The sequence below is a fragment of the Poecilia formosa genome, unplaced genomic scaffold (genome assembly GCF_000485575.1).
Source record: "Poecilia formosa unplaced genomic scaffold, Poecilia_formosa-5.1.2 Scaffold37, whole genome shotgun sequence".
NCBI lineage: Eukaryota > Metazoa > Chordata > Actinopteri > Cyprinodontiformes > Poeciliidae > Poecilia > Poecilia formosa.
Window position 1 is genome coordinate 1,639,923 of NW_006799976.1, and position 11,057 is coordinate 1,650,979.

General features: G+C 39.4%; 1 protein-coding gene across 1 annotated transcript; it reads right to left on the bottom strand.

The window, feature by feature from the left end:
* Nucleotides 1–1,345: 1,345 nt before the first annotated feature.
* Nucleotides 1,346–8,075, bottom strand: LOC103137096 (GTPase IMAP family member 8-like). Its single transcript, XM_007550647.2, has 6 exons — nt 7,868–8,075; nt 4,712–5,431; nt 3,182–3,880; nt 2,300–3,073; nt 2,039–2,212; nt 1,346–1,952 (listed from the first exon to the last, which is right to left on the bottom strand). Exons 1-6 carry the CDS (start codon nt 7,893–7,895, stop codon nt 1,741–1,743), a joined length of 2,607 nt encoding a protein of 868 aa, XP_007550709.1. The 5' UTR covers nt 7,896–8,075; the 3' UTR covers nt 1,346–1,740.
* Between the last annotated feature and the right edge of the window lie 2,982 nt (nt 8,076–11,057).

The following is an 11,057-nucleotide window of genomic DNA, read 5'->3' on the forward strand; positions in this document are numbered from 1 at the left end:
AAACCAGCTCCAACAACAAGAGGAGTTTGGCTCTGCAAAAGGACAAACTGTGAGGTGGATTTCTGAATCTGAAGGATGCCGTGAGCTCTGAAGGAGCAGAGAAACATCTGTGACTGGAGTTCACCAACCTGACCTACTCTGGTTTGATATTTGAGCTTTAGATTGATGAGGTTGCCATAGAGATCAATGTTATTAAGCTTAGGTTCGAGTTTCAAAACACTTTGCACATTTGTTTAATTAAAGGGGTAGTATTATGTAAAATTGACTTTTTCTGAGCTTTACATCAGGTTATAATGTTATTCCCGCATCAAAAACGTACCTGGTGTTGCTTTGATTCTTTCATCCATGTCTGAATTTTCCATGGCAACCATTCAGTTGTGCAAACCACCTGGTCAGACCCAGCGCCGCTTTCAAGATGAAGCTCCTCCTCAAAGTTGCATCTTCCAAGCTTCTGAGCTTAAGCATCACAGAGTAGTCATCCCCCGCAACTCCCCACTTAGCTCCTTCAAACTAGCCAGCAGCAATTAGTGAAGAACACCTGGTGGAGCTGAGCTCATTACATTTCTCAGTTCAGCATTGGTAAAAACGTTGCTAAAGGGCTAATAGTTGAGCAATGTGACTTCCTGACGGTTTAGAGTTGGAAAGAGCAAGAGTTTCTTAAAGAGACAGAGGCCCAATTTCAAGGCGTTGAATTGCAATTAAAATTTCTTTTGACTTTGTAGTCAGAATTGATCCGTACAGTATTTTTATAACAACTGAAGGCAACATAGTTACTTGATTGTGCTGTAGAAAGTCAATGCACTAGTTCCAGTGCCTGACTGTTAAGGCAATGTTTTAACAGTCAGAATAAGTTTTGTGCTAATTATAATAACGTGTCAAGAAGATTACATGGTGGGTCATAATCATTGACACACTTCATTATCAACTGAGGTTGACTGTACTGCACGGAGAGACTCTGTGTGTCCTGGGGACGTTTGTGCTCCATCTACCGGTGTCGTTTGTGACCTTGTCTTCTTCACTGCCGGCTCCAAATGCAGACCGTGTCTCCGCAGAGATTAACACATCTGTACAGCATAAAAAGCTGACCCAGTCATCCTGTCCTGACCCACGCAGCGTTAAAGACGAGTAGTGGGCACCTTATCTCCCTCGACACTGGGACAGGGAAGAGACTTCTGTGTTTGAAGTGTTGTGGAAAGTGACTTCTTTTTAATTCAGAGGTGAAAGGGAGAAAAAGAAAAGCTGTGGCGTTCAATATTAAAGATCTGCTTGTTTGTAAATAGATAAGCAACTCAGAAGTGCTTTTTTTGCCCTCTATATTTTCATTTGATTACATTTGTCTTCATGATGTTTGAATCAATTCAGTTTATTTTGGTAAATTTTTCTTGACATAGATATTCAGCTAATATTAAGTAGGAAGAGCAGAACATAATAGAGCATAGTTCTTATGTTTGAAGAAAATGTCATAACTTTGACTCGATAAGTTAGCTTTAAAGTTTATCAGCAGTTTTATAAAATTACATAAAACATGAAATAAAATACAACTGTATAATTACTGTAAAAATTATACATTTAGCTGAGTAAAATATCTGTTGTGCATCTTTCAAAATAAAAGCAGATAGAAATACACTAGCTCCAGGTATAAAAGTCACCGTTCAGCTGTTTTGTTCTTTGGGTGCATCGTACCTAAGAACCAATATTCTTATTGTCCACTTGCCACATTAACACAAGTCTATTATGACTCTATTCATTTACGATGGAGTCATTGTCATAGTCCATAGATAGCACAGATCTGTATCCTGATGTGTCAGAGAAGTTGACGGTCAGCTGGTTGTCCAGATTTTTGGTGACGTGAAGGTTGGAGAGCCAACCCAGAACTTTGTCAAAGTTGCTGCTGGATACTTTCGGCTCTGACGAAGAACAAACAATGGATTGTGTCGGACTTTGGTCTGCAACTGAAAAGGAAGCAATAGCACATTTATCAGCAAGTGTATTATTGTGGCTGCAGCAATTGATAAGTTAAATTTTTTTTTTTTCTTACAGTCAGGAAGCAAGACGTCCATGCTGCTCTGAAGAACAGTTGAGGATTTCAGTAGTTCCTTATCAAGCCTTTCAATTTCCTGGTTGATTTTGCTGTCTAATTCTTTCTGCTTTTCCTTTTGGTCTGTCAACCATTGACCAGTAAACATGGCTGTTAAGTTGGTCATATCAGCAACTATCATAAAAAAAAAAAAAAAAAATCACACAGGTCACGTACAGTGGGGTAAACCACATAACTTTGTCTTCATTGCAGTATACTCACTGGGTGATTTGGATTTAGTCGCCCCCATAGACGCTCGGAGGACTGCTTGGAGCTCCAGAAGGGTTCCCTTAAAACCTCGCAAGAGCTCCAGCTCTCTCCTTCGGTACTCGCTTGCCAGGCGTCGCTTAAGCACATTTTTCAGCTGCTTCCTGTTGGCTTTCTCAGAGATCCTCTGGTTTGTCTCTTCCATGTCAGGGCAGAAGAGCTGGCCTCCGTTTCCTGCCACGATTTCCTCGATCTTCTCAAACAACTCTGCGACCTGAGTCTGATCCCTTTTCTTCATATTATTTATGGAGTGGTACCGATTCTCACACTTGTCCACCAACCAGCGCAGAGCCTCAGGCTCCCTCTCAATGTGCTCCTCGATGGACCTGTCTGCTAGTTGGTCTCCATGCGTGAACACAACGATTGTGTGTTTCCAGATCCTGACGTCAAAAAGCTTCATGTGTTCTTCCACAGCAAATCGGTCTGGATCTCTGAATGTCGGGTTTAAAGGAACCACCAGCAGAACTGCGTGGACACCGGACGGAGACACACCTCGAACCATTTCTTTGTCTGTCTCTTCAGTCCAGCTGGACGAGTCTCTCCACCAACCCGGGGTATCAATCACGGTGACCTGTCGACCGTCTGCCGTCCCATTCTCTACCTTGCACTCTTTGTTCTGGCACGTCACAAACACTTCTTTACCCAGGATTGTGTTTCCTGTTGCACTCTTCCCAGAACTTTTCTGCCCAAGCAGAAGAATCCTCAACATGTCCAACCTTTTCCTGGAGCCTGAGGAGAAAACAACCGGGCCAATCGATCAGCTGATACAGACACAGTATTCATCAACAGAATGTGGCTTTCGAATATAAGTGAAAGGTTTAAACGACTGACACGTACCTGCTGAACTCCTCATAGCTTTGACATGTTTTTGCCTCAGCATTGCTGCCTCCTCCACGCGTTTGCGTCTTTCTTCAATGTCAACACGCAGTTGCTGATCTGAAGCAAAATACTTCCAATTGTTTTCTGCCAAAGTTCCAGTGATTTTCTCCATCAGTTCTGTGATCTGTCTGCGATCGTTTGCATTCTTGTTGTTAATGACATGATATCTGTTCTCACATAGGTCCACTAAAGACTGCAGGGCCTCCCCCTCTCCTTCAATGTACTCTTCTATGGATTTTGCCCCCAGCCAGTCTCCCCTACTAAAAACTATCACCGTGTGTTTCCACACGACTCCATCTCCGAGAAGCTCCAGGTGGGATGTTGCTGCTTTCAAGTTCTTGTTGTGGAAGGACGCATCAGCATCTATCACTAACAGGAAGATTTGTGGTCCAGGGGCGCACAGAAACGTGCTGTTGATTATTTCTTCTTTGACGGCTTCTGGAGTGTCACGGGCATGGAAGCCTTTCCACCAACCCGGCGTGTCAACGAGTGTGACATCGGTTTCGTCTACAAACCCTTTGCGAACCAATGACTTTGCTGTTCGCTTCCCGGCTTCCTGTTCTTTCAAACCGAAGAGAGTGTTCCCCACTGAAGTCTTCCCAGCATTTCGGCTACCCAAGAGAATCATTTGGAGTTTTGGGATCGACTTCTTCTCCTCTGTTATCAGACGAATACAAAAACATTTATTTAACAAATATATCATTGTTTTAATGTGTTAAACTGTAACTAATCTGGAACTGGAACATCTCTTAGAAGATATATAATGCTGTTGGGTGGGTTAGACATTTAGGCATGTAAAAAAGTATAATTTTTAAGTGTAAGCTGCCTTTTTTTAATCTAAGGAATGCAGGGTTTCCCACAGTTTATTATAAGCCTGGCAGGCAACCAGGCTTTACTTGTGACTCCACCAGGCTTAGCATTGTTTATTTATTTGAGTTTTCTTTAGTCATTACCTTTTTTAAGACTTTATAGTTGATGTTTAGGTATTAATCTTCCAGCCTTCCAATAACGCATAACTATCAAGTTGTATTTCAAATTTTCTGTCAACTTTAAACAGTTTTTAACTCAAAAACATGGCGACCGGCTGATGTGTGCCCTAGTCCCCCGAACACTAGGGCTTAGCAAGTTTTCTGGGAGAAACCCCATGGTTATGTTTCTTAAAAAGTATTTGAATCAGTGAAGTCAATCAAACTGCATTTCCTCCCCAGAGACTAAAATTTTTGAACATTTTAATTATCTGAAGTAACCCTACCCCCAACATGCAGAAGGACAGTTTGTTTCTATGAGGCAATTATAATTCCTTAATGTTTTTTTCAGTTTAGATTAAATGTAGGTGGCATTTCATCTAAATCCCTTCAGTTTAGATAAAACTAAACTGTTTCATTTAAAACTAAAACTGTGATGCTGTTATGTTTTGGTAAGTAGTTAGATTTCATCATATTGTGCCTATATCTGTATGTGTCTGAGTGCAGCTATAGTCACTGTTACCTGGAATCAGTTTCATCCTCTGCTGTCTTTGCTCCTGAGCCTTTATCCATCTCTCTTTCGCCCTCCTGGCGACATCTTCTTGCTTTCTGGTGATGACCAGAAGAGTTTGCTCGTCTATTTTGTAAAAAGCCCCACGGTTGTTATCCATCATCTCGTCCATCTTCTCCAGCAGCCCTGAGACCTGACACAAATCATGCTTGTCCTTGTTATTGAACACATGGTACCTGTTCCCACACTTCCCCACCAGCCACTTGAGCGAATCTCCCTCGCTCTCGATGTGCTGCTCTATCGTCTTCTCTCCAAGGTAATCCCCACAGGTGAACAGCACCATGATGAATCGCCAGACCCGCTCTCCCAACAGCTTCATGTGCTCCTCCAGCGTGGTCCTCTGCTCCCGGGTGAAAGCTGTGTCTATAGGTACAACCAGGAGGAAGAAGTGCGGACCAGGCGGACACTTGGATGGATAGAGTTTAAAACTTTGCTTTTCCCCCTCTGGGATGTCGGTGAGGGAAAGAGAGCTCCTCCACCCAGGGGTGTCGACCATGATCAGCCTGCTGCCATCCACCTCCCAATGCCTCACTTCCACCTTCATCGTTCTGGCTCGTCCACATTCGAACCTTTCCCCCCTCAGGATGGTGTTACCAGACCAGCTCTTGCCTCCCCATCGGCCGCCGATCAGGATGATTCTCTTCTCTGAAAGGGTTGAGTTCCCTGCCCCCTCTTTGGAAAATGGAAGAAAATCTAACATTATTGCTCAATTAACTCTGATGTGGAAAGTTTCTGAACACCTCTAATTTTTACTTTGCCTCCAACTTTATTCTATCCTTTCAAGATGTTCTTGATCCGTAGTCCTTCAGGTTTTCTGAAGGTTTTTGAGGTCTTTCTTTTGACCTTAGAAGTGTAGTTTTATCTAATGTTATATCTGATTCTGTGCTTCAAATATAAGACAACAAATTAAAAACAAAGACCTAATAAAACAGTAGATGCTGTATTGACGAGTACCTGACAGTCTAATCTTTAAGAAAAAATTAATCTTAACTTAAGAACCTGTCAAATACACCAACCTACTGATTTTTTTTTTTTTACTGAATGCCAAGTTTACAGCTAAAACCTGTCCACTCATCACGTTTCTCCTGCTAAAATACTGTTATACCTCTGTTGAAACGTATCATCTTTGCTACTTTTCACAGAATCGACTGAATAAATGGGAGAAAATTAGTGCCACTGCCGGTTATGATGCTAAAAGATCCGCCTTAAAACTGTCTCTGTGTGTGTCAACACATCACTGATTCATCCCTTGGGTTTAGCAGCCTATTTTATGCCTGAATGATTTACAGGTCACAGCTAAGCAGCTTATCAAATCAGAAAACATCCCTCTGAGGATGGTTTGAACTGAACATTTAAAAAAAATAAAAATAAAATAAAAAACAAAGACAAATAGCGAGAGATCTTCAGAAGCTTCTGATTAAGATCATGAATGGATTTTTAAAAATGTCTTCTGAACAGGAAGTCTTAAAAAAAATAATGACCTTATACTTAGCATTATAATGCTCATTATTAGATGTGTCCTATTTTAATTCCCTGTTTGACACCTACAAGGTAATGTGTTTACTTGTGACCAAATTCACAAAGGACCCTCCTAGAAAAGGCTGAATATTCCTCGAGCTGAGAGGCTTTTCGGTTTGAAAATGCAGTCGTCGCTAAACCTGACTTTGATGTTTTTAAAAGACTGACACTAAGGTAACGCTCTGGGGAAAGCTATTTTTCACTCATCAGACGCGCGTTCTAATGAGAATCAGTAAGATGTGATGAAACTGAAGCAGGAGTTTCATTTTTAGACTGAACCCTGAACTATAGCGAGAAATCAAGCAACAGAGAAAATAAAAATCTTAACCAAATCTTCCCAGAATTACTCAAAGAAAGCAGCTCCTGTACATCTTGTCTTATTTTGTAGAAGTTATCAAATAATAGATACCTGAGTTACATAAGTCCATACTCTTTATAACACCAACAAGTTATAAGTAAACAAAATCTTTCAAGCAGCCGTGAATAACGTTACTAAAACTGAACACAATGTTTATGTCGCAAGCTCATTTAGCCAAAAATATACCTCCATAGTGAAGTATGGTGATGGCAGCATCATGCTGTGAGAATTTCTGCTTTTGACAGGAAACAGACTGAATTTGATTCAAACACAAAATAGCTAACTGTGCACTTAAAAAAATTGGTCCAATGTATAAAATAATAAAATACATTTTTAAAAACTGTTTGTAGTACATAAATGATGAAATTATGAAAAACATCGCGCAGTGATGGTGACAGGTTTGAGGTAACTTTTGGTACAACGTCCTGGAAAAATAAAATGATAGATTTATAAAGATATTAAATATTTTCTAAGTTCAAGCAATCTTTGTCAGTAACTACATCCCTAAAAAACTCAAACTTTTACTTATTCCTACTTTAGTTAATAGTTACTCAGAATGATAAAAGTGAAGGGATCTGCATTATCTGCACAGCAGTCTGAAGGTGTGTTTGTTTTTCTGTCTCTTGACATTCAGTTCCCACAGTTTTCTTTTGTAACTTTACGGGAACTGAGGCTTTGTCCTCTAAGTAGAAAATATGCAGCCTAACTAGTTTGTCGCTATGTAGTTTACTGTACCTGCAGATGGCATCTAACTTTTGTTTCCTTCTGCTGCAAGCCAAATGTTCCTGTACATCTTGTACAGGACCAAGTACAAGATGAACTTGATGTAATAATTCAGCTTATTATCAAATGTATAATCTTAGCTTTTGAACCTGAGAACATTTCACAATCTTTTTTTTATTTCACTGAAAAACAGGGACTCATTACTGACACATTTTTATTAAATACTGAATTCTGTATTTTGTTCTGCAGGCAGCAGCTGCAGGACTGGTGACTGAAGGAGATACTAAACAAGGAATGTGAGAATGAGACACACTGAGATTGTTTACCTTCATACTTTCTTTTCCCTGCTAATGTCTGCTCTTAGGTTTTGTGTACATTTCTTAAAATTTTCAAAATCTACCAAGTTCGGCATTTGTACAGCATAGAACGTCTTTGGTTGCAGATTTATGGCATGCTCAAACAAGTTAAAGACTTTTTTTTCTTTCTACAGCAGGTCCTGATTAACTTACCAGGATGGCTTCCCATCTTTTCTTCCATCTGGCCTTCTCTTTTTGAATCGTGTCCTTTGGTCTACACTGCACTGGTCACAGTAGAAATATTAAAGAGCTAGAAATAGTAAAATGTATCTGGGGATATTTTGCTGTCAGACCTGTGCAGTCTCTGTATGCAATGAGAAAACAAAAACAAAAGTACCTCTAATGTAGGGAGCACAAATGAATGCAGTTGAACAGGTTTCAACTGCAGTCATTATATGTTCAAACTTTAAAAAAAAAAACACCTACTGGTGGCGAAAGGACAGATGTTCCTGGTAGTCGTGTCTGATATCACGGTGAAGTGACATCAGACATGAGTTCAGGCCACCAGATCAAATCTATATGACAAAAAGGTCACTTTCTTTATCATTTTGGATGTTTTCTTCTTTTGTTTTGTTTTTTTCTTTCAAAGATTAGCATCCATTTATTCACCTTGTTATATCAGAGGACACCAGCATAAACCTTAACCAAATGCCAAATCTTGAAACATTGTCAAAATACACAACAAAATGTCCAACAGACAAACATTTATTCTTTGCACATAAACAAGTTTATGCTTAAGGAAAAGTAACAAATGTTTTTCTTTTATCCAGACAGCAGTTCAAAAATCAGGACATGCATTGTTTTTAGCCTGAATTTGCAACATTACTCATTTATGGCACATTTGTACTGGAATTATTACATGGTCTATTTTTGAAGAATATTACAAATAAAATAAACAGGTTCAAACCTAAGAATCGGTTCAATCGCAATTTGAATGGAGGATTAAATTTTAAATATTGAAAAGTTAAATTCGAATCCGTTTGTGCTCATTCTTCATTTTAGTTTTCATGGTTCTGAGCTGAATGGCTCTTGGTGTATATTGAATAAATGAAAGTATCTGTCCCGATGAGTCTCGTTTGGCAGATTAAAAGTACATTTTGAAAATAACAACCTTTGAGCAGGTTATAGACATACCCGTCATTAAGCCCACATCTCTGGTTTAGAAATAGTTTTTACTGATCTGATATAATAATCCAGTTTCCAATGTCATGTTTTCATCAGCTGTAAGTGGAGAATCATCATAATCAAATTAATACTGGCTTTCAAACATTCATCTGTGTGTAGTTTATCTGTAGTAATAAAGTTCCTGAAAAAAAGGGACATTTCAACAATATTTTTATCAATCTGGCGCAAGAGGAGGTTTGGGAGCTGACACTGATCATGTGTCTAAAACAACTTAGTCCATTTCAAGCACAAAAAGAAAAGGAAAAAGAAAGCTAAAGCAAAAATAAACATGTTTCAAAATAACCTTTTTTTAAAACCTCAATGTATGCATGTTTGCTTTTAATTAAACATATTTTTTTCTGTCCATCATTTAATGAACTGTATTAAATAAGAGGAATAATAATATAATACTTTTTAAAAAAAAATACAAGACTATAATGCCCTTGAAGTTCTGCAGCACTCTCTGCTTTTAAGTCTGTAAATATGCAGAATTCACTCACTGACAGAAAAAAAGTTAACGAAATAAAATCAGATGTGTTCAAGGTCTTATCACGTTTATGCAACGGCTACAAAATCAGGTCGGTTAAGAAGTAGAGTTGGTAAAGCAAGCACAGTGATGGTGGTCCGGCAGTACGCCACGGTGTCAGAGTTCATATCCACGGTAACGTCTCGCATTATGCCGCGTACGGCTGGGCATTACATTTGGAAACGAGGCAGTGGATTCGTCGTGCAGCTGTCTGGTCACGGCGCTATCAGTATCCCTCAAATCCCCAACCCGACATTTGTGAAAAATATTCAGGCATATTTTCTTTCTCGTTTAACGTGGCAGCGTGAAGCGCTGCAGTGACAACGATCCCTCACTTGTGTATTCCCGTCAGCTTATCAATGCAACTGTGACTTTATCATTCCAATTTCCTCCTCACAGCTTATCTTGGACATCAGATATTCAGAAAGCAGTTCAGAACACTTTCAGTTGCCTAAAACCCGAGGGCTATTCTTTTTTTTTTTTTCCTTGGAAAGTTACTGAATATGCAAAGTAGTCAGACTGAATATTTATGAAATTGCCTGAAGACTTTTTACTTTTCTTTCTGTTAACTTGAAGACATGATTATTCTGATTACACCTCTGCAAAGCCGTAAGAGGGGTCAGAGGGGACCTCAAGCCATAGATGCTGAGCATAAGGTCAGCGTGTCTTGGTGCAACACTGTCAGGGCTGATCCCTGTGGAAATACCCAACAATAGGAAGTCGATCTTCATCAATCCAGGCCTGATGGTTTACATCAGTCTCCAGAAAGTGTCATATATTGTGCACAGTAAGATGGCAGGCGCCGATGGAATGGCGTTCTCCCTTTGGCGAGGTCTGTTTGACGTCGCTTGAATCTTCACGATGTCTGTGGATATCCACAGGAGGTCACTCAGTCCGACATCTGACCACTGAGACTTTTACCTAAAGTATCTACAGTTATGCTCAAAACTGCTAGTTGATTTCAATGTAAAATTGTTTTCATATAACCAAGAAAGTTTTATTTTCTAATAGGAAATAAGGCAGGCGTCACTCAAGAGATGCTTCTCAACGTAAAATGAAGACCAATTCAGAATTTTAGTGAATTTGTTTACATTTAAAAAAATATATAGTAGGTCTCGAAAACTATTCATACCCCTCTCAATTGTCAGTGGAAACATATTTAATGGTATTAAAACAACCAAACCCCTGTCATGACTGCTGACCAGCTTTTTTTCTTTTTTTTTTACTGTTTTTCCACTGGTATTTTGAGGATTTATCTTTGGCAAAGAGCTTCAACCCTTTAAGGTTGAAAGGTCTCTTTGCCATCACCTTAATCTTTAACTCCCTCCAAAGACCCTCAACAAAATTCAAACATGACTTTGTGTGAGCCAAGCTGAAACAACTTCAACTCTGAAGACACATGCTGGTTAAATTAAAATAATCTTTTAAATTTGACGCTGAAGATTACTTTAAACCCACATATTTAGAGGTTATGAATAATGTAAAGGTACAATGTGATCGCTCAGCCTCATTCAAAGCCCACAGTTTCAACCACATTAGTCAAGGTCAAGTCCGTATAACTTATGATGTGCTGTTTGTGTCTAGAGACCTTCCTCCATTATTCTGACTTACTGTCAGGTGCTCCAGTAACTGCTGAACAACTTACGAGTACTA

What these genes read in the sequence shown, in the direction of transcription:
- LOC103137096 (XM_007550647.2), bottom strand. Translation starts at nt 7,895, where the DNA reads ATGGAAGAAAAGATGGGAAGCCATCCTG. An exon ending in GAGGATGAAACTGATTCCAG is followed by an intron (nt 3,881 to 4,711) that starts GTAACAGTGACT and finishes GTCTGATAACAG; the next exon opens with AGGAGAAGAAGTCGATCCCA. An exon ending in GGACGTCTTGCTTCCTGACT is followed by an intron (nt 1,953 to 2,038) that starts GTAAGAAAAAAA and finishes CTTCCTTTTCAG; the next exon opens with TTGCAGACCAAAGTCCGACA.